General features: G+C 50.1%; 13 protein-coding genes across 13 annotated transcripts; 7 read left to right on the forward strand and 6 right to left on the reverse strand.

Moving 5' to 3' along the window:
• Positions 1 to 121: 121 nt before the first annotated feature.
• On the reverse strand, positions 122 to 968 carry CI109_102606 (uncharacterized protein; the record flags this gene model as incomplete). Its single annotated transcript, XM_032006326.1, has 6 exons — positions 122 to 207; positions 263 to 332; positions 438 to 507; positions 631 to 687; positions 786 to 834; positions 965 to 968. The coding sequence occupies 6 exons, from the start codon at positions 966 to 968 to the stop codon at positions 122 to 124; spliced, it is 336 nt and encodes a 111-aa protein (XP_031859347.1).
• A 911-nt stretch (positions 969 to 1,879) lies between these two features.
• CI109_102607 (uncharacterized protein) lies at positions 1,880 to 2,752 on the reverse strand (the record flags this gene model as incomplete). The annotated part of the gene is made up of 2 exons (XM_032006327.1): positions 1,880 to 2,180; positions 2,259 to 2,752. 2 exons carry the CDS (start codon positions 2,750 to 2,752, stop codon positions 1,880 to 1,882), a joined length of 795 nt encoding a protein of 264 aa, XP_031859348.1.
• A 434-nt stretch (positions 2,753 to 3,186) lies between these two features.
• CI109_102608 (60S ribosomal protein L37-B) lies at positions 3,187 to 4,126 on the forward strand (the record flags this gene model as incomplete). Its single annotated transcript, XM_065967161.1, has 5 exons — positions 3,187 to 3,189; positions 3,502 to 3,515; positions 3,594 to 3,667; positions 3,816 to 3,894; positions 4,015 to 4,126. 5 exons carry the CDS (start codon positions 3,187 to 3,189, stop codon positions 4,124 to 4,126), a joined length of 282 nt encoding a protein of 93 aa, XP_065823233.1.
• Positions 4,127 to 4,420: 294 nt separating this feature from the next.
• Positions 4,421 to 7,023, reverse strand: CI109_102609 (uncharacterized protein; the record flags this gene model as incomplete). Its single annotated transcript, XM_032006329.1, has 4 exons — positions 4,421 to 5,380; positions 5,449 to 5,769; positions 5,826 to 6,074; positions 6,190 to 7,023. 4 exons carry the CDS (start codon positions 7,021 to 7,023, stop codon positions 4,421 to 4,423), a joined length of 2,364 nt encoding a protein of 787 aa, XP_031859350.1.
• Positions 7,024 to 7,278: 255 nt separating this feature from the next.
• Positions 7,279 to 8,703, forward strand: CI109_102610 (uncharacterized protein; the record flags this gene model as incomplete). Its single annotated transcript, XM_065967162.1, has 8 exons — positions 7,279 to 7,347; positions 7,424 to 7,455; positions 7,522 to 7,639; positions 7,747 to 7,767; positions 7,836 to 7,918; positions 8,026 to 8,160; positions 8,228 to 8,331; positions 8,615 to 8,703. The coding sequence occupies 8 exons, from the start codon at positions 7,279 to 7,281 to the stop codon at positions 8,701 to 8,703; spliced, it is 651 nt and encodes a 216-aa protein (XP_065823234.1).
• A 232-nt stretch (positions 8,704 to 8,935) lies between these two features.
• On the reverse strand, positions 8,936 to 9,724 carry CI109_102611 (uncharacterized protein; the record flags this gene model as incomplete). Its single annotated transcript, XM_032006331.1, has 3 exons — positions 8,936 to 9,204; positions 9,321 to 9,441; positions 9,560 to 9,724. 3 exons carry the CDS (start codon positions 9,722 to 9,724, stop codon positions 8,936 to 8,938), a joined length of 555 nt encoding a protein of 184 aa, XP_031859352.1.
• A 618-nt stretch (positions 9,725 to 10,342) lies between these two features.
• Positions 10,343 to 11,915, forward strand: CI109_102612 (uncharacterized protein; the record flags this gene model as incomplete). The annotated part of the gene is made up of 10 exons (XM_032006332.1): positions 10,343 to 10,367; positions 10,504 to 10,604; positions 10,684 to 10,767; positions 10,832 to 10,849; positions 10,900 to 10,953; positions 11,016 to 11,109; positions 11,179 to 11,326; positions 11,417 to 11,552; positions 11,662 to 11,744; positions 11,807 to 11,915. The coding sequence occupies 10 exons, from the start codon at positions 10,343 to 10,345 to the stop codon at positions 11,913 to 11,915; spliced, it is 852 nt and encodes a 283-aa protein (XP_031859353.1).
• A 475-nt stretch (positions 11,916 to 12,390) lies between these two features.
• Positions 12,391 to 13,552, reverse strand: CI109_102613 (40S ribosomal protein eS19; the record flags this gene model as incomplete). Its single annotated transcript, XM_032006333.1, has 4 exons — positions 12,391 to 12,508; positions 12,623 to 12,833; positions 13,085 to 13,227; positions 13,530 to 13,552. 4 exons carry the CDS (start codon positions 13,550 to 13,552, stop codon positions 12,391 to 12,393), a joined length of 495 nt encoding a protein of 164 aa, XP_031859354.1.
• A 228-nt stretch (positions 13,553 to 13,780) lies between these two features.
• CI109_102614 (multiple RNA-binding domain-containing protein 1) lies at positions 13,781 to 16,813 on the forward strand (the record flags this gene model as incomplete). The annotated part of the gene is made up of 7 exons (XM_032006334.2): positions 13,781 to 13,801; positions 13,892 to 14,007; positions 14,164 to 14,404; positions 14,504 to 14,899; positions 14,968 to 15,402; positions 15,461 to 16,392; positions 16,471 to 16,813. 7 exons carry the CDS (start codon positions 13,781 to 13,783, stop codon positions 16,811 to 16,813), a joined length of 2,484 nt encoding a protein of 827 aa, XP_031859355.2.
• Positions 16,814 to 17,084: 271 nt separating this feature from the next.
• CI109_102615 (uncharacterized protein) lies at positions 17,085 to 17,733 on the reverse strand (the record flags this gene model as incomplete). The annotated part of the gene is made up of 3 exons (XM_032006335.1): positions 17,085 to 17,213; positions 17,281 to 17,361; positions 17,491 to 17,733. 3 exons carry the CDS (start codon positions 17,731 to 17,733, stop codon positions 17,085 to 17,087), a joined length of 453 nt encoding a protein of 150 aa, XP_031859356.1.
• Positions 17,734 to 18,100: 367 nt separating this feature from the next.
• Positions 18,101 to 19,995, forward strand: CI109_102616 (uncharacterized protein; the record flags this gene model as incomplete). The annotated part of the gene is made up of 9 exons (XM_032006336.1): positions 18,101 to 18,178; positions 18,252 to 18,369; positions 18,449 to 18,473; positions 18,613 to 18,810; positions 18,930 to 19,365; positions 19,442 to 19,664; positions 19,730 to 19,809; positions 19,874 to 19,906; positions 19,972 to 19,995. 9 exons carry the CDS (start codon positions 18,101 to 18,103, stop codon positions 19,993 to 19,995), a joined length of 1,215 nt encoding a protein of 404 aa, XP_031859357.1.
• A 549-nt stretch (positions 19,996 to 20,544) lies between these two features.
• CI109_102617 (uncharacterized protein) lies at positions 20,545 to 22,908 on the forward strand (the record flags this gene model as incomplete). The annotated part of the gene is made up of 7 exons (XM_065967163.1): positions 20,545 to 20,595; positions 20,774 to 20,909; positions 21,036 to 21,071; positions 21,144 to 21,862; positions 21,965 to 22,175; positions 22,240 to 22,808; positions 22,870 to 22,908. The coding sequence occupies 7 exons, from the start codon at positions 20,545 to 20,547 to the stop codon at positions 22,906 to 22,908; spliced, it is 1,761 nt and encodes a 586-aa protein (XP_065823235.1).
• Positions 22,909 to 23,353: 445 nt separating this feature from the next.
• CI109_102618 (uncharacterized protein) lies at positions 23,354 to 25,732 on the forward strand (the record flags this gene model as incomplete). Its single annotated transcript, XM_032006338.1, has 6 exons — positions 23,354 to 23,849; positions 24,066 to 24,742; positions 24,835 to 25,070; positions 25,243 to 25,384; positions 25,477 to 25,617; positions 25,700 to 25,732. 6 exons carry the CDS (start codon positions 23,354 to 23,356, stop codon positions 25,730 to 25,732), a joined length of 1,725 nt encoding a protein of 574 aa, XP_031859359.1.
• Between the last annotated feature and the right edge of the window lie 69 nt (positions 25,733 to 25,801).

Consider the following 25,801-nt stretch of genomic DNA (forward strand, 5'->3'; position numbering starts at 1 on the left):
GTAAACGTATCATTCTCTAACATATCAAAAGCACTTCTTTGCATCTCGTCATAATCTCATTGTATATCATAACACCTCTCGTCTCGCTCGTGGGCAATCGTCGACTGCTCGTGAGAACCGCCTAGTACTGACCAGACTGGTTAAGAGCCTCGATCGCCTGGTTCTTGGCGTGCCTCTTGGCCTCCTCTCGGTCATAAGCGTCGAGACCTGTCACCGACCATCGGATTAGCACGCTATCTGTGTAAATGGGAGAATTACTTACCCTTGGTCTCGAAGAGCTTGTCGACCTCGGCGGCGGCGAAACCGGCAAGGAGCTCCTTGGCGAGGGCGTGCTGGGGAGTAGAAGGAAACATCAGCCAAGGGTAACGAGCGAGGGTAAGATGAAAGACAGTTCATCAAGGTCATTTTGATCATGTAGAAGCAAGGTTTTCACTCACGCTTTGGGGCTGGCCATTAGCAGCACAGTGCTGCTCGTATGCCTTCATGGCCTCGAAACCGGCGGCACCGCTAACGCAAGCATGATTAGATCAGCAATTATCCCACCCCAATCAGAAATCAAAGATGATGTGGGCCCTGGTTGGCAGGTGGCATGCATTGATCGGGTATGGAGGCAGAGGAAGGGGGACTCACCCGATGAGCTCGTGAGACAGCTTGGCCTTGTGCTCAGGGTTCTGAGGATCAATCCCGCTACGATGAAGGAAGAGTGATGGTCAGCGTCCGCTCTGCTGTGGTAGGTCCACCTCTGAGCTGCTGTGCGTGTGAAGGCGAAAGGGGATAGCACTCACTAGACCTGGTCTCGGCCAGAAGCGTCGTTGTTGAAGAAATCGAAGAGGGCTATAGGGATAGCATGGTCAGCAATAAAAACCGGTGACGGTATTGATCGCGAGGTGCCGAGAATGGAGAGTGGTCGGCCAGGAGAGACGTGAAGCTGGCGCCATCGGAGGGGAGAAGATTCTGAACTCACCCATTGTGATAGTCTTTGGTTCAGTATAGTGATGGATAGGTAGTCGGTCGATGGTCTATATGATAGAACGAAGAAGAAGGAAAGACAATCGGAAATCCGACCCCTCTGTCTATATATACACCACTAGGGGAAGACTATTACATTGCTTCTTGCTTCGTACAGTACCAGCCTCGTGGGAATGTGTCATTGTTTCGTGTCATTCCGACACGGTTCATCCCCATCATTCTCCTCAGGGCTCTCTGGCAGTGAGAATCCCAAGTAGATTTGCGTGTTCGTGCCGACGTGTGATGCGTTTCTTCCGTACCCGACGGGCCAAGCACATATACGGTCTACCAACACGGACAGAACAGGGAGGTTCCATCTTATTCTTATGATCCGCTGCGCTCCACTGGTCTTGGGTCTTGGACCCCATAGCGCACAGCATATAACGCAAATCCCGAAGCATAGCACAGCAAGGGCGGAATATGACTTCAACTTATTTTATAATTACATGTCATGTACCCGGAAATAGAACACACGTCGTCGTGACGTCGAAGTGCACTTACGTAGCATTGACTGAGAATTGCCGGGGTTCAAGCAAGTTTCCGTGCCTAGATTTATAAATAGATTGTACCGCAACTCAACTCTCAATGACTCTATCGTAACGTCAGGACGATCATCAGATGGAGATCTCTGCGTGATGTATCGATCACTGCTCGTAATGCTACAGCTCATCTCCGCAACCAAGTCAGGAACCTCGTGACAGAGATTCCTACTGCGTTGCGCCATTTCCTCACGGCTGGACATGTAAGGTTGCACGACAAGACAGGATTTCAAAGTCACACTTGAAATAGCCATATACTGCCTACGTTAGGTGATCGCGATACAAACACCAAGCAAAGGAGTACGAGTACAAACATACTATGCTTGCTATGCTTATTGCTCTTTCCCCTTCCGTCTTACACCGTTGCTCGTTTTCATTCCAGTCGCTTCTTCTCCACTGCCTAGTATCAACCATCCCTCGCCCCATCCACCCGGGGCGTCGCCCAACTCCCATCCTCCAGCACCGCCAATACCTTCCCAGACATTCTCAATGCCAAGACGTATTCGACCAACGAGGGAATCAGGGTGATGGATAGGGATATATTCGGTGATTGCAAAGTAGGCAGAACCGGCTATGAGACCTGCCCCGTAGCCTGCTACGATTTGGATTGGGGTGTGATAATGCAGATGCCATCTGAGAGAAACGCTTCGTAAGCTAGACTGATATGAAGGAAAGGCATGACTTGAGGCCAAGAAGCTAGGGTTGACTCACCTAGAGTACGATACTCCCAACGACCAAATCACCAGTCCCAGCACGTAAATCCCATTCCTCCATCTCCTCACAACATCCTTCTTCATCTCTACTATCCCCCCGTTGCGTCGTACACCCCTTTTCGCCAGCGTGAGGGCATATCCTGTTCCCCAGGCGACCAAAAACCCTGCAGCTTGAGAATGACTACTCGGCATTCCGTATCCCGTACCGACTTCACCCCAGCCGATATACGGTCTTTCTCCCTTGAATAGCCGTTTTAGTATCCATGACAGGACTTCGTTGCCGATCTGACCAACGGCGAGGAGTAAGATCGTCAGACGTCGTGTGAAGATGAGTAAGGTGAAATAGGATACGAAGAGGAATATAGGGGACAAGGACAGGAGGGTGAGAGGTATGGAGAGTGGGTGGGTAGGGTCATACAAGATGTGGGTGAGAGAGAAGGATTTGAGTGGTGGTAGTGGTGACAGCGCAGATGTTGGATCGAGAGAGGACATGGCTGGTGCAGGTGAGAGAGCGGGTCGTTTCCCCTCCGTTGTATAGTATAGTTTGATCCAGCACTTAGTACAAAGACAGCGCACTATACAACAATGATCAGAAAACTCGGTGTACCACTCGGCAAAGACTCGACCGGCTCTGCAACGCGTGCCTCCACCGCACACTGAAAGATATCACACGTGTATTTATTTATCCTTCACTCTCATATGATAAGCCTTTCCCATCCCCCCTCTGCCACAACCAAATTCCGACGAAACTCTTTTTCGGCATTTCCATCGTGGCACCGATTTCACTACTGTTCACCCCGTTGCACTCACTCACTCTGTCGGTTGCTCTGCTCCTCACTCACTCACTGGTCAACTTTGCATACACCTCAAGACACCTCATTCTGCTTCTCCTTCTTTAACCCTCAAGTTTTTTCAAGACCGTAAAAATGGTATGTCCCATGTTCATTGATCGTTGTCTGCTTGGAGGGGTCGAGAAGAGCGTTGTGCTGATGAATTTTTGTGTCCAATAGTCGAAAGTACGTATATGATCCATTTTCACCAAAATCCCTTCCTCGTCCGTCGTCCGTTGTCAGAGCAAAGCAGCGAGAAGAGTGTGAGAGCAGGATGTGTGGGAGAGGGGATGGCTTTGGCTCTGATGATGGATGAAGCGCAAGAGGAAGGGATGGGAATGTTCTCCTTGGAACGGAACCAAGAGCTGACGGAAGGTCTTCTTTGACCTGGTCGCTGTTTCCAATTAACAGGGTACACCCTCTTTGTGAGTTACTCACCATCCCGTGCAATTCATATCCTGTAGAAACACATCGCTGATACTCTTCTCTTTGCACGTCTTTAGCGGTAAACGACACTCCAAGTCCCACACCCTTTGCAGGCGATGTGGTAACAGGTCTTTCCACAAGCAAAAGCACAGTGCGTGGTGTTTTGTCTTTCTGCCGGGGGAGGCTCGAGCCTGTCGTTGTGACAGTCGGGGGAGGAGGTGCAGCTGGAGCCGTTGCGAGAACCTGCGTGGGAGTTGGATATGACGGACGGTGTAACTGATATATCTTTCCCCTCACAGCCTGTGCTCAGTGTGGTTACCCCGCTGCCAAGTTGAGGAGCTTCAACTGGGGTCTCAAGGCCAAGAGGAGAAAGACTACGTGCGTTGCGATTCCTCTTCCTTCGGTCTGCTTGTAAACCCTTACTGACCTTGCTCTCCCTCCTCTCCCTCTATCTCATCTCGGTATCACAACCTTTGTTCGAATTTTTACATCACACAGCGGTACCGGCCGAATGTCCCACCTCAAGGACGTCAACCGACGATTCAAGAACGGCTTCAGGGAGGGCTCTTCCGCCGCCAAGAAGGCCACCAAGCCCGCCGCTTCTGCTTAAACTCATTATATGACAAGAGCTTGTTAGTTGGGTTGGAGAGGTTTCTGGGATAGCGGGCATGATGAGACAATGATGTATTCATATAACCCGTATTGTGTGTGTGTGACAGTGGTTGTGTGTCTTGATGCTTGAGATAATTGTGCACAGATGAGATTGGAGAAATATGCTGATACATCTGTCGAATTCAATGGATATGACTCAACCTTCTCCTCAACGACTCTCCTATCACGACTCCGAATAGTGCGCGTGTTACACATTGTGTCATCTCGCTCGTACCAAGTCCCACTGCAGACCCTACTGGTACTCCTCTTTCAAGCTCAACACTTGCCCTTTCTGATCGGCAACCGCTCTGACCCAGCCCAAGAACAACTTCTGATTCGCATCCCTATTCTTCCCCGATTCCACAATCTTGCTCTTGAACGCACCAATTGCCTCGCTCATGACTACTCCTTGTCTCCCGTTCTTCTTGAACCAATCGAGGACTTCAGTCTTGGTGATCATCCCTTCGAAAGGTGGGATATCCTCCGGTGCAGGAGTCGGCGTTGAAGATCCTACTTTCTTGGACTTCTTCTTAGGTGGTCCACCGTTCGGCGCCGATGAAGTTGAAGTTGATGGTTTCGGTTTCTTGGCCTCGCCGCCGACAGAAGAAGCACCGGGCGAGGTCTTTCGTTTACCGGAGGGTGAAGGTCCAGCGCTCGATGCTGCAGAATCTCTTGCGGGTGATTCAGATGTGGTTTTTCGCTTAGTCTTGATCTTCGTACTGCTTGGCTGGGACGAACCAGGTGCAGGGGAGACATCTCGAGTCGAAGGACCCGACACGGAAGCCGGACTCGATCCTCGGACACCTGGAGGAGGTGCTGGACTTGCAGCTCTAGACGCTGGACTGCTACCTCGTACAGCAGGACTTGTCCCTCGACCACCAGCTGTAACTTCAGGGCTTGCGGCTCTCCCGCTGAGAGGACTGCTCGCTCGTCCCGAGCTATGAGGTCGTGGACTAGCCCCTCGAGATGCGGCTCGTTGGGCTACTAGAGCAGCACCCGAACCAGGTGGAGCGGTACCCGTCCGCTTGGAGGTGGGCATATTAGGTCGACGACCTGACGGAGAAGCTGTACGAGCTCCAGGACCACGAGAGGAGGATCGTGGTTGTTGTTCTGGAATTGGACTGTTTCTCCCTCTTTCGGCTTCTTTGTCCTTCTCCTTGTCCTTCTCCTTATCTGTCGCTTTGCTATTGACAGACTCAGCGTCGGATTCCTCCTATACATATTTACCCCATCAGTCAGCTTTTCCTCTCATCCACCGTTATAGAAGCCAGCTGTACTCACACTATCCTCATCACTGTCCATATAGTCATTCTCATTAGGATCCTCTTCCCTCCTCTTCTTCATGATCTTTCTCAACTTCTTCCCTTCATCATTCAACTCATTGTCTCCAAAGAGATCATCCTCATCGTCATCCGCTGCGATCTGCGGTCGGTCTCCCACATTGGTATTAGCCAACCTGAACTCCTTCTTCAATCGCTCCTCCAATTCTTTCGCTTCTTCTTCTTCGTTGACGTCACGGTAGAACGTATTGTTATCGTCATCATCTTGGAAACCTTCCGCTTCGTCGAAATCGAGCTCTTCGTCAATACCACCCTCAAGACCCTAGAAGATGCAACATCAGATAAGTGATTTTCATCATATAGCTCGATGACACTCACTCGTTCAGCCATACGACCTTCACGTCTGTAATCGTCGTCGTATCTCTCCACTTTCGGCTTGCGATCGATATTTAAACCCTTGAGCTGCCTAATCCTCCCTTCCATACGCGCTGCACGCTCTTCCATCTCTCGCTCAACTTTGACACGAGAAGTTGAACCTTCGCCCCCGCCGTTGATGTTCATCTGGTTCGGCCCCTCGGGTCGAAGACTCCATCGATCGTGGATCTTATGTTTTGCTTGGTGCTCGAACTGGCGATGAGTAGTTTGTTAGCGTAGATACGGGCGAGAGTGGAGTGGTAAGCATTTAGGATATCAATCAGGGCGCAGCGAATGTGGTATGACGGGTATGGATCACGTCACGTACCAGTTTGTTCGCCGCATCGGGATCCAGCAACTTGAACGGTCTTTCCGGATCAAACCTGTAGGTTCTTCCCAGAGGAATCATCTCGAACCCTTCCCCAGTCCCGTCATTCATCAAGAGCACCTTTGGATGTGTGGACGCTTCTATCATCCTCCCTACCCAATGTTCTGGTATAGTTGGCTTCTCCTTCGGTTTCGCGCTTTCCATCACCCAAGGCAACGCTTCCTCCCTTCTCAACCTCATGATCTCAATATCCTGGTGGAACACCTCTTTTGTTCCCTTTTTCATCTTCCTCTTCCTCTCTTGCGGCGCTTCCGTCCCAGGTGCATGTCCAACCAATGACATGTCTGCAGAGTTATCCGCTTTCCGTTCTATGACAGGTTGTCCTTCTGCATCTAACAACTGTTTCCCCTCGTTGTCGTAAACGAACTTGCCGATGATCTTTCCCTCGCCATCAGTGGCAAAGATGGGAGGCGCTCTCGGACCAGGTCTCTTTCGATTCATGAGGATAGGAACGGTGATGTCTTTCGGATCGATATCCTTCGCAGAGTTCAGACGCATGATATTGTATCGCAAGCCAGTGCGAGATGCTCCAGACGAGTAGATCTTGATCTCTTGGACATGAGGATTCGGTTCCGACTTCACAGCATCAGGTTCGGATTTGAGTGAAGGTCCACCGGGGCCACTTGGAGCAGGCGAAGGTCGTCCGCCGACACCATTGAGAGTGGACGATGCGGGTGAAGGAGCATTTGTAGAAGATGCGACTGCGACTCGAGCCGAAGCGACTCTCGGTCGACGCTCCTTATCCTTTCGCTTTCTGATGAAAGCTTCGGCCATGGCGAGAAGGCGGGTCGTGGGCTGTCTGACCGTGAAAGTCGAATAGCAATCGCAGTTTACACAACGATGAAATCAAGTGCGAATGAATGATGATGAAACGCGTACCAAAGGCGGGTGTAAGCCACAGACGGATATCACCGTCAACTCCGAATCCAGCTCGCTCATCTCATCCATAACATTAAGAGTAATCGTCTCTATCTTCAGTCCTGATCTTTGTTCGCTTTTCATATAATTACATAGTTCATCTCTGCCAATATGGCCTCGTCTAGCAACCTCGATGCGGTGATCAAGAAGAATGCAGCTGACTTGGCGAAAGAATTGGAGGTGAGTCCGATCAACCTACACTCGTCCCTGCCTTTTCCTCGTTGGACGATAGCTCACTACGTATCATTCGAATCAGGTCGAGCGAGTTCTCAATGCTTTCAAACTGAAGTGAGCTAATAGCTCGCCGATCGTACTACAAATGCACAAACCAAGCTAATTCTTCATCCTTCGCAGTCCATATGATATTCTCGATTTACCTATTACCGCGACCGAGAGTGATATAAAGAAGCAATATCGTAAGAAATCACTGATGATCCATCCGGACAAGTTCAAGCATGAGAAAGGTCTTGAGGTGAGTCAGCATACCATCTTGCATCCCTTTCCGAGCCGAGCGGTGTCATTGTGCAGAATAACATGTTGACCGGGCTGGGTGTCGTTTCCTTTCGGTGGCGATAACAGGCGTTTGATTTTCTAAAAAAGGTCAGTTCAACAATTACCTCCTTTGACACCGATAGAGAGCATCAACTGATATAGCAGGACCATCCCAGGCTGAGGACCAGCTATCTAACCGTGAAACAAGGAGAGAAATTGACATGATAATGACTCATGCGCGTACACAAGTACTGAAAGAGTGAGTGTGATCGCCCTCGTCTTCAGTATGCAGCGTGGACCCTTCGAGGATCCAACCCATTCGTCGTGTCAAGGAATTCTCGCTTATACCCTTTGTTCGCCCTATAGGATCCTCGGAAGCGGATACTCTACCAATATACCAGATGACGACCCTAGATTGACGAATCTTCGACCGCCACTCGAGCAGCAAGTCCGAGCGAAGGGCAGGGAGATCCTGGTGGAGGACGAACTCGCGCGAAGACGGTAAGTCTTGGCTTAGCTCTCCAGCTGTGATGAACATCATAGCTGATATGGCTCATTCCATCATCAGGAAAACAAAACTTGCGTATGCCAATGAGGGTGCTGAAAAGGCCAAAGCGGAGGCTGATGTCGCTGCTCGAAAACGAAAGGTTGAGGACCAGGCAAAATGGGAAGGTGAGCCCTACCCCATTCTCCCCGCACAAATCCTCTTCCCTCACCGTCACCATCTTTGTCGAGCCTGGTCACTGTCCCTTTGGACTGTTGGCGGTCGGATATCTTACGATTGCTTGGGTGCACAGGTGACAGATGCACGAACACGATTTCGTCTTCCCCCTCCACATCCTCCTCCGTCCTTTTTTACAACATCCATGACCAAAAATCCAGATCGCTGACACATGTTTTTGTTCCTTTCTCCTCAATTCTGGTTTATCCCTCGGCGTGGCTGTTGGTACAATAGAACGACGAGAAGACCGAATCAAAGATTGGAGAGATTTCAGTCACAAGAAATCGAAGAAGAACAAGAAGGACGCTCATGTTTTGGGCTAAAGCTTAACCGCACGCCAACGCAATAGATGGCAAGTTTGTTCACTCCAGCATGTTTTGTGATATACTCGCGCCGTCATCGACCGGACGGTGTCCGCAATCTGTACATGGACAAGTCTGATGGGCCACGACTTTGAGAAAGTCGCGATACCACTGTTGATATGATATACCCAAAAGCCCAATATGCATATCTTATAGCTCTATATTATCTATTGTTATGACCATCGTCACAACCTCAACTTCTGCCTAATCTCACTCTACCTCCTCTACCAAGGGTTTCTTCGACTTGCTCAGCAGTGACGAACCATCCTAAACCCTTCTTCTTGTCTTTTCCCTTTCCATGTGACGAGATCGGGTATTTCAGTCCACCAACAAAGGTGTGAGGTCCAGAAAAGACATGGAGGTGGAGGTGTGGGACAGAGGAGAAGGGTGGGATGTGGAAGCCCATCTTAGGCGGTGGATCGGGCGGAACAAGACGGTGTGCGAGTAAGATCATAGCTCGGACTGACAACGCCACAGACAGAATTAGCGCATGTTCTGTGGTTGATGGATTTAGGTATAGGCCAGTTCTCTCTTGATTAAGGTAGTGAGTTTCGTTGGAGGGTGGGAGAGATGCTCACGGAGGGGAAGATGATCAGAGGTCAGACCTCTGACTGAATCAACTGCATGATATCTAGGAATGACCAGTAGATGCGTCTTGGCTCTCGGAGTCCGATCATGGAACGCGATCAATTGATCGTCCTACGTCAAGTCAAAACATCAATCAGTCGTCCAACCTTCAGTGGAGCATATCCGGTGTATATATATATGCTGGACCAACTATCCTTGTATACTGATTCTCGTCGTGGTGGTGACTCACCTCATATGCTATATTGAAACCCTTTTCAACCGATACATTGCAGAATATACAACCTTTTTTTGTCGATGTCGAAATCGAGGCTGAAGCCGAAGCCGAAGTTGATAGGAGCGGTTCTGCTTTTCGTTCGTCGGACGGGTCTCCAAAACAAGATAGGAATCGAGGCATATGCGTTGGCGAGACCGATCAAAACTAAGTCCTGTCTTCTATCTTAGGGACTCTGAAGCTATCGAGTAGAGTGGATATTTGTACTTGTACAAATAGATTCTAGGTTAGATGCAAGTGCATTAAGAGGAAAGACAGTCGCCAGTGAACTATTTACGGCGTTTGGTCAAAACACGACGTCATGTTGAAAAGTGGAGGTGAATAACCTTGTGTTCTGTGATAACCTATAAATAAATGAGATTGAAGGCTCCGTTCTGACCAAGCACATCTACAGTTGTTATCGCATCGCATCATATTCCGGTCGCAGTAAACAGGCAAGCTAGAGTGAGTACTCCTTCAGTGGAAGGCAAGCAACATTTTGGAAGGTGGAACTTCATCTGACTTATCGTTGTTGATCACGCAGAAATCTCACCTTCCTCGATCGAACACAATCTCAAGGTGAATAACCACACCTAGTTTCTTCATGAGATTTCGATGAAGTTGCAGAAGACTATCTTACCAATCCGATCGTTTTCCTCGTATCTCCTTCAGCCGAAATATAACCTTCAAGCTCGATCGCATTTATCAAGTGTATCGAAGCTAGATCAAAGACGGACAGTATCGAATAGACAAAGATACCAAATGTCGAGACATCCCCCTTTCAACGGTAAGTCTGCGTTCCCTCAAACACGAAGCAATAGTGTGGTCATCCTACCGCGTTGATGGTGCTTGTGACCCGTGCTGTCTCAACTCGGAATTGAGCGGCTACATTGACAGACAGCAGGCTGACTTGCTCGTTGTAGAGGTCGAAGCTTCCCGACCTGATTTTGACAAATCGTTCGGATTCCAAACTACCAAAGTCCCGCAACCCGATTTCAAACCTGGACAAGGACTTAACGATCTCGTAAGTACAGCGGTCTCCTGTTTCTATATCAACCCTTATAGTAGTAGGAGGGCTGATCTTTCTGTGCGACATCGTACAGCCTTATGCTAAGGACTTCCAACCATCCGAAGGCAAGTTTAGGAGTATTGTCCCGGAGGATCATGCGGGTGGTGATGTGTACAAGGTAGGTCTGAACGGACCACACTGAGAGATGACATGTCGCTGACGTCTAGTTTGGTCCTTTGCAGATGATGATCTCGGGTATCGTAAGTGCCACCTATCACACAGTACACCATAGCTGATCCCCCAAGCTCAGACACCTAGACCGATCGCTTTCGTCTCTACTATCGGCCCTGATGGTCAAGCGAATGTAAGCTATCACCCTGCCCGCGCACAATTCTGTAGCTGACATACACGCGTTGACGGCGGTAGCTCGCACCCATCTCATATTTTAACGCTGTAGGCCACAACCCACCTACAATCATGATATCCATTGCCGCAGGATCCACCTCTGATGGCTTGAAAGGTGTGTCATACCTTCTTCCACTCTCTGATACACAATGCCCGACATGCTGACACGTGCGTCTGGACATAGACACCGCTCGTAATATCAAGAATTTGAAAGAATTTTGCGTCTCAATAATCTCGGAACCTTTCCTGGAGGCATCGAACTACACTGCCATTGATGCGCCTTATGACGTGGATGAATGGGCTTTAGCAGGTCTCACACAACGACCTTCCGAGTGAGTGCTGCTTCTAGCTTCCCTACCACTGGTGCTTTGTGGGTAATGGACGACTGTAAACTGACTGGAATCTACGAAAACGTACTGTAGGACGGTGAAACCTCCTCATGTTGCCGAATCAGCCTTTTCGATGGAATGCGAACTGTCACACGATCACACACTGATTGGAGACTCGGGCAAACCGTCTCAGGCTGTCATCTTGGGTAGGATCAAACGGTTCCAAGTGGTAAGTCAAACTACTTACTCCCGTACCAGCTTTTATGGCCTTTTCCGGGCGGTGGCGCCGTTCCCGTGTGGGTAAAATCAAGCTAATTCGTCTGGTATACCTTTTGTAGAAGGAGTTTGTCCTCGACCCAGATGACCAGATGAAGGTTTTGACAGAAAAGTTGAGACCCGTATCAAGGCTTGGTGGTATTTCGTGCGTACAACTTCACTCGTGTGGGACAACGTTGAGATAGGGACTAACGAGTTGTCTCGTAGATATGCTCGAGTCACGCAGACGATGGAAGTCCCTCGACCGATCTGGGAAAAGGTCAAGGATACACCAGAGGTCAAGGCTGCGATCGAGAAGGGCGCGAAAAAGCTTTAGATTAGTAGAGTGACGAAAGTAACATAGGCTAGTATGCACTAATCTAGAACAGAATGATTAATTATGCTCTCGCTGGGTCAGTACATGAAATGCGATCGTTGATGCACTTGCAGCGGAGGTGCTTAGTCGCGAGACAGGAGTGGAAAAGCCAAGCAGAACCGCCGTCATTAGTATAAGTTGGGTGTTGGAGCAAGCAAGTCGAGCATTGTCAGCAGTCAGGACAGTCACAACTTTCAAAAGCAAGCACACTTCTGCCATGCAGCGTGATAACCATGTATACGTCCACACTGAGTTCAGTGGCTTATTTATCGCAATCCTTCCCTTCTCAGAACCGACTGAATCGAATCGTGCCCTACGCTGCACCGCGCCGCGCCCAACCCTTTGTCCGTGCTGTGTAGAGAATCGCATGACCATGACCATGAACGATGACCGAGAGAAAAGTAGACGCTGATGTGATAATCGCAGTGTAGGTAGTTTACTCCTCGTCGTCAGCCTCCTCCTCCTCCTCCTCCTCTTCGTCCTCCTCCTCCTCTTCCTCCTCCTCGGCTCGCTCGGCCTCGAGAACGGCAGTAGCGATTCGGTCAAGGTCTCGCCTGTAAACAAAAGAGAAATATCAGTCACGATTCTCCACGAGAACAGACATCACTGTCCTGCATTGTATTACGCCAAGATGTGGGAGAGGGAGAGGGGAGAGACTTTTAACGCACATTCCATCCTGGCTGATCTTTCGTCCACCGTCAGCGGCAGCCTCGAGCACACCGATCTTCTCGAGAGACTGGACGACGGTCCTTTGGACACCGGTGGCGGAGTCACGGTGGTGAGTGGGTCGGGTACCTCGTCGGTTCTTGGAACCGTGGAGCTTGGCAAGAGCACCGACACCAACGTGCTTTCGGAGGTAGATGTGTCGAGCGACGGCGGCTGAGTAGTAGAGAACAATAATCAGCATTTGTTCAGACAGTCAACTCCGTCTGCACACCATCCCCGTAATCCTCATCGGGATATTACTGTCGATCGTCCGACTCCAATCCTGTAGAGGGATATGACAAGGGTATGACGCTTTGCGCATAGCGACAAAGTACCAGCATTCTTGCTCTCCCCCAATCTCCTTCCTTCCTCATCGAATGATCTCTCCTACTCCCTTCAAACCCCAAAAGTCCATGCTCACTCACCAGCCCTCACGTAGAACCAATCGGGGTCATAAGGTGCCAACTCCTTTTGGGGACCGGTCTTAACGATGTCGACCCATGTGGGGATCTCGAGTTTACCGGATCGCTTGAGATGGGAAGAGTAAGCCTTGATGAAGGACTCGGCGCTGTTGTATGACACAAGAGTTAGCTTTCGCTCCAAAAGTTACGGTTGCTTGCGCCTCCAAGTTCGACATTCCCCTGCAACGACATCCGTGACTCTCCCCTGCACCGTCGTCGTCAATATTGACTAAACGGCCTGGCCTCCTTCCCATCCTCGCACTCCCTATCTCTTTCGTCCACTCTTCCATGCTCGTGTTCCTCCATCAACCTTCTCCAAATGCGCCCCATTCCGTCCTCTTCCTTCTTGACACATCCTTTTCTTCGCTCTGCTTTCTTCTTGTATGAATGTCGTGGGCTATTCACTCACCTGATATCACGAACACCAGGCATTTTGAATTGATTTTTGATGGGTAAGAGGAAGGAGGAGTGTAACGAGTCACTTTTCAGCTAAGCAATTAGACACACACTTGCTGTCACAGTCTCTGGCAAGTGAGGTCTGTCAGTCACAGCGAGCGAGAATCGTCACGGTCAGTGAGCTGCACCTACCAAAGGCATTGGGTGGGAAGGCAGAGACCTCACAAAACCTCGAAGAGGCGGGGAATCGGAGATATGCTGTATATGCAACGACCTAAATCAGAAGTGGCACTGGAGTAACCAGGTAAGAAGCGTCGGACATAAGGCTCAATTGCAAGCCGACTCTCTCGATTTGATATCTCGGATGTTAATAAGGGGGGTAGAATAAAGGATAATCTCATGCTCACTCCGAACTACCGTGGGAAATCACAAAAGTTGAAGATTAGAAGCCGGTGGCCACTCGTCTCGAAGATTTCTGTTGACAAGAAGTTGTGCGCTTCCCACCTCAGTTGTATGAAGCAAGCAACAATTCTTGTTCGGCATCGCATACATCTTCCAACGCCCTGCCAATATGTAAGCTCACATGAATTGCCTTCACGCTAGAGTACGTGTCATTAAAAGCTGACATCTTCTTGTGCATCCACCAGGTCCCGACTCATTTTCCTCAACTTGCCCGCGAATATCACCCCCGAGACATTCAAATCCACCCTCTCCTCTCCCGCTTCTCTATCCAGCACAACTATCACAGATACCAAACTCGTACCGAAGCGAAGGTTCGCTTTTGTGGGGTATAAAGATGCAGATGAGGCGAAGAAGGTGAAAGAGTGGTTTGATGGGACGTTCGGGTTTGGTGGAGGCAAGGTGAAAGTGGATTTCGTGAGAGATGATGTGAGTGTGGGATACTGTTCACAACACTACTGGAAAGAATGATGTCCCGTATCATATTGTGGTAGAAGATATATGCTGATCAGTCTTTGTGTTGCACAGCCGCTTGCTCCCGCTCCAAACAAGAAGGGCAACTCGAAAGAGATCAAGGTCCAATCTGCTTCCACTGGTACTTCCGATGCTACTGCCGACGCCCAACAACCCGCTGCAGGCCCTTCCAAACGATTGCAAGAATTCATGGATGTCATGAAAGGTGCCGACGCGACCTCAACCACTGCCACAACTACCACTGCATCCACTTCCGCGGCTACTGCCGTCCCAGGTGATGCGGGGTGGGTTGCCGACGGATTGAAAAAGGATAAGCCGGAGAAGAGCAAGAAGGGGAAGGAGAGGTCGGCAGAACCAGAGACAGTAGTTGAGGAGGTTGATGACGATGCTGCTTGGTTGAAGAGACGTCAAACTGCCCTCGAAGCGGAGGGCGAGGCGGGCAGTTCAACGGTACGTTTCACAGCTGGTCCATATCGTGCCGTGCGACCTTCAGCTGATGATACGATCCAACCTTGTAGGGTCCTCAGTTGAGCGCAGACGAGCAACTCATCCTCTCGACAGGTCGTCTGTTCGTCCGAAATCTAGCATTCATAGTGACCTCCGCCGATCTTTCTTCCCATTTCTCTCGCTTCGGCCGAGTTGACGAAGTCCATCTACCTGTCTCTCAACAATCAGGCGAACCACTCGGTACAGCCTTCTTGCAATTCCACGATCCCGCCGAAGCTCTACAAGCTTACAAAACATTGGACAAGACGACTTTCCAAGGAAGATTGTTACATGTCTTGCCGGGACGAGCGAAGCCGGGTCAAGATGGTGCTGGCGTGCAGGGGATCGTGGATGGGAAAGTGTTGGGGAAAGCAGATGAAGGTAGGGGTGAAGTGAAGAAGGGTGTGGATGCGAAGAGGAAGGAAGAAAGTGCCCGAGGAGTCAATTGGGCATCACTGTATATGAACGTGAGTCCGGCCTGAGTTCTGAAACGATCTGAGGTCATCGCTGATGAACAGAGATCAGAGCGATGCCGTGGCTGCGTCTGTTGCGTCAAAGATGGGTGTGTCAAAGTCAGAGCTGTTGAACGGTGACGACGGTAACGCTGCTGTCAAGCTTGCCCTCGCTGAAACGGCTGTTATCGAGGAGACCAAGAAGTACTTCGAGGAAGCGGGTATTGTTCTTGACGCTCTGCAACCGAGAGTACCTCGATCTCAGACAACCATCCTCGCCAAGAACATCCCCTATGGAACGACGATCCAGTCATTGACGGATCTCTTCGCGCCCCACGGTACGCTGGCCCGGGTGCTGCTTCCTCCTGCGGGGACACTCGGTGTGGTGGAGTTCGAGAACTCGATGGATGCAGGAAGAGCATTCAAAGCCCTCGCCTACAGGAGATTAGGAAATGCGGTTCTGTATCTGGAGAAAGGACCTGTGGGGATGTTCAAACCTTCTTCAACAGCTGGTGCAGCACCGATCTCGACACAGGCGAAAGCGATTGAAGAAGGTCGATTACTCGCTGAGAAGGTATCAGCTCTACCTGAGAACCCCGATCCATCCGATGAAGCAGGTTCAACGCTGTTCTTAAAGAACCTCAACTTCTCAACGACGACGACTCAGTTGGGTGTCCTACTTTCCTCATTGCCTGGATTCTCATTCGCACGAGTACAAACGAAACCTGATCCTAAACGTGAAGGAGAGAGACTATCGATGGGATACGGATTCGTAGGCTTCAAGACGAAAGATGCCGCCGAAAAGGCTTTGAAGGGATTAGAAGGATTTGAAGTGGATGGGAAGAAGTTGGAAGTGAAATTCGCACAAAGAGGTGTGGAAGAAGACAGGAAGGAAGATAGGAAGAAGTCGGGTGGGGAAATGGAGGGGAAGACTAAGAGCACAAAGGTGTTGGTCAAGAACTTGCCGTTCGAAGTGACCAAGAAGGAGATCAGGGAGTTGTTCAGGTGAGTCACCGGATTATCCATTGATAAGTGAGAAATGCGAGTTCAAGCTGATGTGAAATGATGTTTGATACAACTCAGTGCCTATGGTCAACTCAAATCACTGCGATTACCACGTAAATCCACACTCAACGCTACTGGCTCACAATCCACACGAGGATTCGCCTTTTTGGAATTCACCACTCATACCGAAGCTCTCCGAGCGATGGAAGCTCTCAAACATACTCATTTGTTAGGTCGACATCTGGTTTTGGAATGGGCAAAGGAGAATGATGAGGTGGACGTGAGCAGTTTGAGAGAGAAAGTAGGCCGGGAAGTGAGGGGTTTGAAAGAGGGTGAAGATGGTAGAGGTGGGAAGAGAAGAAAGTTGGATTTGACGGGTGGTGGGGACAAACAGGATGATCTCGATGGTTTGGAGGTGTGATCGTGCCGGGTGCATGGAGGACTGAGTGATAATTGAGGGGAATGGTGATCTTAGTTGCTCCTTTCTAGTAGAAGTAGAAGAAGAAGCCAAAAATCTGCTCTACGCCAGAATGCTTGATGTTTGATCATAATGCATTGTTGTTTCTGATGATGTTCTTATGGGCTCAATGAAAATACAATTATTATACGGCTAGTTCGCTAACGCTATCCCACAATGCGCAACTTCTCTCTTGTCTGATTGATTATCGATGTCTTGAACTCCCCGGACATGACTACTGCTTCTTCCCAGATTCGGATTGCGAGGTGTTCAATGGGATCTCACTCCCCTTCTCTCCCTGTTTACCGGGTGGATGGGACTGGTCGGCATATGCTGGTGATCTCTTGCCGAACTTCTTGCCGCTCTATATGAGCCATTATGAAAGTCAGCTCTCTGCTCACTCTCCTCCCGCAGAAAGTGATGTGACGTACCTCTTCTTGGACTTGTTGAGCGGCTGATTCGGGATTAGGATCTTGGTTGAATGCAGCGTCTGTGTGTGCGACGTCGTCGGTCTGTACCGCGATCACGAAGCTAGATCAGCATTTGTTTGAAAAACTGTCGACAATCGCAGCGCAGAGAGAGATGCCACCACACCACAACGTCTGCGCGCTAAAGAAACTGAGAAGCGAAAGCGCACTCACTCCTGCACCTGTACTACCCGCTTCATCGCTATACAGCTCCTTCTTCCCAAAATCACTCGCATATCCTCTTTTGCTCATCTGCAAGATCGAGCGACTGGATATCGTCCTTGCTCGAAGTCTGGATGGACCAGCTGTAGAAGTAGAGAATGTGGAGAGTTCGACGGCGGCGGGCGCTGTAGACGTAGGTGGGACTAGGGGAGTACGAAGAAGGAGAAGGAAATTCCGTTTGGCTGAAGGGAACATTGCGCGTGGTATATTGGCTGTGGTGTGGATGCGTGTGTATATTTGCTTGTGAGTGGAAGTCAAGAATGAACCGAATCAGCTAAGCTGTTGAATAGGTTATATAGTCTTGGAGCAGAGTTGTTAGACGTCGATCAGTTGTCAGTTAGTCCTGGACCGGGTGACAGGTGCGTTTGACGTCATCTGTAATGAATCGATCGGAGTTTGAATGGAAGTGGCAGTGGAGGGGTTAGACAGACATATATACACCCGAAGTAAGGCGCGTTGACACCGACCGACGCTTGGATCGCGACGTGTACACCAACATTATTTGACAAAGTTCGTTCTCCTCTTTCAGTCTCATACAAACGCAACAATACTAGCAAGCAAGATGATATCAAGACGCACCTTACTTGCAATCTCGACGGTACTAGTCCTGAGCTCAGTGGTCTATGCCAAATCAAAATCTGTCAGTGGTAATACCCCACTTCGGCTCACACGAGCGATTTGATATATTGATATGTCTCTTTATTTTGAGATAGGAGCAAAAACCATTCCATGCACCTCCTGTCCAGACTGGATCTGCGACACACGATGCGAGCAGCATGAAGAAAGTGCTCGCAGCTTTGTTCCCATTCGAGTCGCCCGCTTGGAACTCTGGTGAGTGGCTAGATGGTGGAAGGTTCCGTTTTGGGATGATAGTTATGATGCTTTGGCTGACATCTGTTATGTGATATAGTCCTCGCTACTTTCTACATCTCCTCGTGAGTCTCAACGACGAACATGTCCCCCATTCCCACCCTCTTTCCGCCTTGCCAAGCTGGACTTCTTCGCGCTCCACATCAGACCAAAAGATCCCTTTCTCTACTCAGACCGCTAACTCGTCCCCCTCCTCTACCCTAGCATCCCAAACTTCATCCTCTTAGCTGTTCCCGCCACCCTCGACCCAACCTCTCTCAATACTATGATAGCATTTGCGACTGGTGGACTGTTAGGCGACGTGTTCTTGCATCTTGTTCCTCACTCGTTCTTCGGAGAAGGGCATGATGAGTCTGGGATTAGGTCGGTGGTCGTGGAGGAGAAAAGGAATATCGTCATTGGGTGGGTGTCCTGTTTCATGAATATTGCCTGTGATACCCAGCTTGGGGTGTCCTCGTGCAACTTCACTCAAGGGTTACGCCTACACGTGTGGGACGCAAGTGCTAACATCTTTGTCGCAGCGGAGCAATCTTCCTTGGATTCGCTGCCTTCTTCGTCCTTGACAAGACCATGCGAGTCCTCAACTCATCGGCCGACGATTCCGATTCCCACGGTCACGGTCACAGCCACGGTCACTCTCACTCTCACTCTCACGCACCATCAACTGGCCAGTCCACCTCGGTGACAGACTCGACATCATCAACGAACGAACTTCGATCTCGTAAATCACCTTCAGATGTGACTTCCATCACGCCCCAAGCTCCGTCTGACGAGAAGCATCTCGACTCGCCTCCTCGACCTAACCCTTCTCTCAAGCTTTCAGCGTATTTGAATTTGTTTGGCGATTTTACGCATAATATCACGGATGGATTGGCTATGGCTGCTAGCTTTTATTCAAGCCCTGCTCTGGGAGCGGTGACCACCATCGCGACTTTCTGTCACGAGATCCCCCACGAGGTGGGTATCTTAACGTTGCATCTGGAACCGGGAGGATGGAAGAAGGACTGACTCGACATTGGCTCGCTCACCACAGATCGCAGACTACTCGATTCTCATCAAATCGGGCTTTACGAAAAAACAAGCGATGGGTTCTCAATTCTTCACAGCTGTAGGAGCTTTCGTCGGCACCTTTTTGGGTATCTGGATTGCCGAAACCTCAGGCGCAGGTAACAAGGATGTTGTTATCAAGGTCGGAGAGGGTCTGTTTGGCACCAGTGTCGGTGGGGGCGAGTTGGTCATTCCGATGACAGCGGGAGGTAGGTCACCGTGTCACGAATCGCAATTCAACTGGTAGCTGACAGATATCCGATCGCTTGACTAGGCTTCTTGTACATCGCCAGTGTTAGCGTTATCCCAGAGCTCCTGGCTGAGTCGAGAAGCGGCAAGCAGGCTTTGAAAGAGGTGAGTTGAGTGATCTGCTATCTTACTCAAGGGACTTCTGGTTGACGATCGTCTTGCTTGTCAGTACGCTGCGATGGCATTCGGAGTGTTCTGCATGGTAAGTGCTACTGGCGTGCGTCCTGTGTTTGGGTGGATGCTGGTGCTCATGCTGTTAACCCTCAGGCTGTGATTGCATGGAACGAGTAGATAGTAGACAGATAGGAGGGTGAATAATGCATCGAAGGGATCTGACATATGCATTTTGTCGTGACTGGATGGTTACACTCCCAGTGGTGGTATGTGAATATATGCTGTCACATGCCGTTGTTTAAACCCCTTTGATGGTAATTAGCACAATAACAGGGGAGAACATAAGGGGCCTGGATCTGCACACCCTGCCTTTAGTTTGTTTTTTCACTTATTTCAGACTTTTTGCCACATTCGTCCCTTTTTCTTGTGTGTGTGTTTGCCCCACTGTACGCTGGTGCGTCATCCTTCCGGGGGCGGAGGGGGAGACTCATGTACATGTTCACATTACAGATTACAGCACACAACGGCACCCAGTTCCACAGCTTTCCATCTTCACAACATTCACTTTTCCTTGTTGTCATCGTCACATCAACAACAACAAATATCAACCAACAAGTCAATACTATATATTGACATTATCGAACAACGGATCGAAGCGTATTGACCGATCAACACCACTGCCGCCAAGTCATCTCTGAGGTAATTCAAACGAAACACACAATAACAATGGCACCCCATCATTTGGCCACATTCACCTGGGGACCAGGTGCTCAAACCGTACGTTAGATTTATCAACCATCTGTCAATGCGGTGTGGTATCGCTATTTGTAGTAGCTTAGAGCTGACGGAAAATGTCTTGCTTTCGTTCATCGCTCTTCCTCTTTCATCGAACGTTTACTATTCCACTTGTTTACGGCCATCGACCCTCCCCGCTCTTTCTACTTGCAAATCGTAGGTATATGTCGCCGGAAACTTCAACAACTGGTCAGCGGACGCTACGCCTTTGCACAAGCAACCTGACGGTAGCTTTGCGGCTGAGATCCCCCTGCCCTGGGGTGAGAAGCAGGCTTTCAAGTATGTTGTCGATGGAGGTGAGTGAGATGTCTTCTCTATTTTTAAGCTGGCTTTCTGCACAACCGTCGAATCGAGTGAAAAGTCTCGGGCGTTGCTCTGTTTCCTACGGGCAACAACGCTAACCTTACGTCCTACGTTGACAGACTGGAAGGTCCGAGAAGATGAAGCCAAAGAATGGGGTAAGTCAAAACATTCCTTTTTTCCAGATCCTTCAATGCGTTTTTCGCTGACGTGTAAATGTTGATCTGTAGACGCCGCTGGAAACATGAACAACGTCTACACTGCTCCTTCTGCTGCCGGCGCTGCCGCACATGTCCCCTCTTCACCCACCACCTCCAAGACGACCTCTTCGTCAACAGAGCAACACTCACACCCTTCGTCCGTGCCACCCACATCCGCGCCCGACATCGACGCTCCCGCTCCTGCGGAGACCAAGACTGAAGCTTCGACCTTGATCGCCTCCTCTGCACCTGGTACTGCCTCTCACCCCAACCCTCTCCTTTCTCTGGGTGGCCCTATCAGCTTTGGTAACGCTAAGCCAACCGCCTCCACCACCACCCGTACTTCGCCCACTACCACCACCGCCACCAGCACCTTCCCTGAGACCACGACCACGACCACTACTTCGACCACCCCCATCGCTCCTGCGGGCACTTCAGCTATCGGTGGAAGTGAACAACAAGCTGCTGCCGACTCCGCTGCTACCGTTGCCATCCCCGCTGCTGCCGCTCACCAAGCCAACCCTGAAGCTACCAAGCCACTCTCAGAGGAATCTCTTGCCGTCCAAAGGGAGAAGGTTGCTGCTCACTCGAACGTCGGTGAGGCTCTCACCGGTGACGAGCCGCAAGGTCTCGCAGAGAGAGCTGCCGAGTATGGAAGTGCCGCGATTGCTGCCATCGGTGGTGCCCTTGGAGGTGCTGCTGCCGTTGTTGAGCGTGCTACTGGTGTTGATCTCACCCACTCCAGCCCTGTGAGTTTACACCGACCATTCGTCGTTCTGATTTTGGCATTCTGTGTGCTGATGTAATGGATGAAGGAGGTCGCGACTGACAAACGTTTACCCTCTGAACAGCTCACAGTCGAAGAGGCTAAAGCGCAGGGTATCGACGTTCACTCGTTGCAAAAGGTCGATGGCACCTCCCACACGGCATCCACTGTTGCTCCCCCCTCCAAGGAAGCTATTGACGACCTCGATGAGAAAATCCAGGAGTTGAAGCTCAACACGTCAAAAGACACTACCGGTATTTCCGATGTTCCCCTACCTAACGGCGAGCCCCCTAAGAGTGAGTAAGACTTCCTAACCGCTTGGATTTCATGAAGTAGAGCTCATGGATGGCGCTCCTACAGCTTCCATCGCTGGGCCTGCGACCATCAATCTTCACGGTACCGAGTCAAACGAGCAGCGAGAGCACGACATTCCTGCTCAACACGAGACAAAGGACAACCACACCACTGTCCCCCAGCCGGTCTTCACCACCATCTCTCCTAGGGACCCCAAGAAGGACCGAACGCTCGCTTCCACCGACAACTCCGATACTGCTGGTACCAAGCCCATCTCTGACCAACCCGGTGTAGACCTCCACGCGGCCAAGGCAAACGCTGAAGCCAACCCTGGAGCGAACACTACCCTCCCTGCTGCTGGCGAGAAGAAGATCTCACCCGACGCTCCTGCGAACAACAACATCAAGCCAGTGACCCCTACTGGCCCTACTGCCCCTGCTTCTGCTACCGATGCACCTCCCGCTACACCGGCCAAGACTGCGCCTCCTGTCCCTGCTTCTAACGGTGTCGCTTCCGCTGCCACTCCCGTTAGTGCTGCATCAACACCTGCGTCTACACCTGTCAAGTCGACACATACTAGAGATACTACGACCACCTCGGATGTGAAGAAGAAGAAGTCCAACATCTTCGGCAAGGTGAGTCTGGCGAGGTTCTGGGGTGACAGAACATGAGCTGATTATAGGGTGATTATTATAGATCAAGCACGCTTTCTCGCCCAAGGACAAGTCCAAGTAACTGCGACCTTTCTATCTTTTCTGTTTGATCGCTCGGGGATGATACCCAAAATGAAGCTTCTCTAATTTAGGATTTCCACATACATCTAATTTAATCTCGTAATCGATACCGTCTGAAACTGGATGGATATCTCCTTTCTTATTATTTCTCTTCTTTTGTGTTTTCAAGTTGGTAGAGGCTTGGTGCTTGTCGTGCAAGGCGAGTTTCTAGTACTAGTACGAATACGAATGCGGACCATAGATATGTCAAGAGGGATGCAAACGGTATTCTGTCATGAATCAAGGTCTACCACGAAGGGCTCGTCGAAATGACCTCCACCGCAAAGTTGGATTGTTGCACTCGTTCTCGTAGGATTTCGTTTTCACATTTTGTTTTTGATTGATTCACTCTCGTTTTGATCGAATCGAGAATACTTGCATACACTCAATCTCGCACGTTGGATAAGATGACTACGACTACAGCGCCGGCTCCGTCCTTAGCAGGTGGCTCTGCGCCGGGATTGAACTCGACCACGACTCAAACTTCGACACCTGCACCAGGTCAAGGTCAAGGCCAAGGACAGAACAGACAACCTATGACAGCAGGACGAGCTCGACATCTCGCCAACGTGAAGAAATATGGTCAACCATTACCTATCAACCTCATCTTCCCCTCCTCGCAGTCCCAGACTCGGTCAGACAAAGGCAAATCCCCATCCCCATCGGCATCATTTTTATCGAATTACATCCCATCCATCCTCCCTTCTTCGTCGAGAGCTAGTCCGACCATCGAATTCCCAATTTGTATAGGGACATACGATCATATAACGAGGAGTGTATGGATAGATGATGAGTTTAGTAAGGAGACACTGTTCTGTAAAGGCTTCTTTGGAAAGGGGAGTTTGAGTAGGAGTGAACCGAGTTGGAGGCAGAGAAGGGTTGATTTGTTGAAAGGGGGTGATAGTGAGTTTTGACGGTTCTGTGTCTGTTTCGCTGTAGCTACACTTGCTCCTTCTGGTCTTTTCTCCAAGCCAGGGTGCTCGACACTCCTTGGAAGTAAATGAGACCTGGCGCGACAGATGAACCTTTGATACTTCGGAGCGAGCGAGCGAGCGACCAGCCTTCACCCCCCATGACAGGAAACACAGTGCTGATTGACTACCTCCCTCCCCCTCGTAGCCCTTGCTGCCGAACAGATGAGAGAACAACGTCGACTTGCACGACGTCAATTCAAGATTGACAGAGCACAAGCCATGCTCGACGCTGCGAAACAAGCCGAAGCTATCCTCACTGCGGCGAATACGGGTGCGGCGCAGAGCGGTACATCCACTCCAGCCCCTGATCATGGTACGGAGTTACAAATACAAGACGAAGACGAAGACGAGGGACGAGGAGGGGAAGAAGATGTAGATGGGGATAGGGACCTACCTTCCAGACAAGGAGCGACATCACCTACACCTTCAACTTCTACTGGAATGGGAGCTGGGACGATCGACCCGAAATCTTTGACACCACAAACCTTCTTAGTGAGACCGACAAGACCGGATCAGAATAGGAATAGAGGACGACAAGCATTCAGACGACGACCCGCTCCCCCTCCGGTACCTGCTGCTGCTGCTGGAGAAGCGTCTACATCAAGTGCATCAACTCAAGCGTCAGTCTTGCCAGTGCAAGCAGCGACGGAGCAAGTGGTAGCTGCCCAAACTCAACAAGAAGAAGATGAGGACGAAGAAGAGGAAGAAGATCTTTTTGACGAGAGCTTGGTGGAGGAGATGGAACATCTTCAATTATCGTTGGAAGAAGCGATTTTCCTTTCTTTGGGTTTGGGAGTATTAAAGATATATGATCCGATAACGGTACGTCGCTGCTGCCCTCTCCTCTGAATGATAGGACTCCGACTTTTCCAGGTCAACTGTGTACTGACTCTTTCGTTTCTCAACTTTCATAGGAGACATACCCTCCTCTCGGCCCTTCTCTCTTCTCCCTCCTCCTCACTCCTCCGCCAGGCACATCCCTCGGCCTCTCCCCTTCCACCCCTACGCCAATGTTACCCGACGATCCTGTACTCGTGTCCTATGTCGCATATCATCATTTCAGATCGTTAGGGTGGGTCGTCAAGGACGGTATCAAGTTCTGTGCAGATTGGTTATTATATAGAAAAGGACCAGTATTCTCACACTCAGCGTGAGTTGTGATTGTCTTTCATCCTTGCCTCGTGTTTCTTGCAGTCGATCAAGTAACGCGGGCCTTGTTCCGCTTGTCATGACATGACTTGACGTGGCATGACCTCTCTACCTTCACGATCGGCAACTGGTAACAAGCAATATGACTGTTACTGACTGATCTTTCAAACCAGTTTCGCCTGTATCGTCATTCCGGTCTACGAAGATTCGCAAGATAAAGTCTCCTCGCCATTCGGTGATGAAGATTGGTACGAAGAACGTATGTCTTGGAAATGGATCAACACTGTCATGCGTGTCAATGCTTTGGTACAAAAGGTTTGTCTCCATTTCCCCGGGTGTTATCTTCAGCTTGACTTGCCGCCTGATGAATCCAATCACTAATCTTGTCCTTTATCCTCCACACACAGACTGTTATTGCCGTATACGTAACGATACCCGCTTTGTCGACTTTCCCCGCCAACGGTAAACTTGCCAACGGGGCTCTTGATCCGAGGAAGAATGACCTGGGAAGCATGCTACGTCGTTACACCGTACGAGAAGTGTCTTTTGTGAGTTGCGCAGTCCGTTCAACTAGCAGGTCCTCCATGTATCAGATGATCCGAGCTGATGAGTCTACTTCTTATTTGACAGACCCGATTCGGAGCTGCTCGAAGACGAGATTAGGCGTTTCTGTGCCGAGCACTTCATAGGATAAAAAGCCCGGTATGCAGTCACCCATGCAACGTCGTGGCA

Source organism: Kwoniella shandongensis, chromosome 4 (assembly GCF_008629635.2).
Source record: "Kwoniella shandongensis chromosome 4, complete sequence".
NCBI classification, from domain to species: domain Eukaryota; kingdom Fungi; phylum Basidiomycota; class Tremellomycetes; order Tremellales; family Cryptococcaceae; genus Kwoniella; species Kwoniella shandongensis.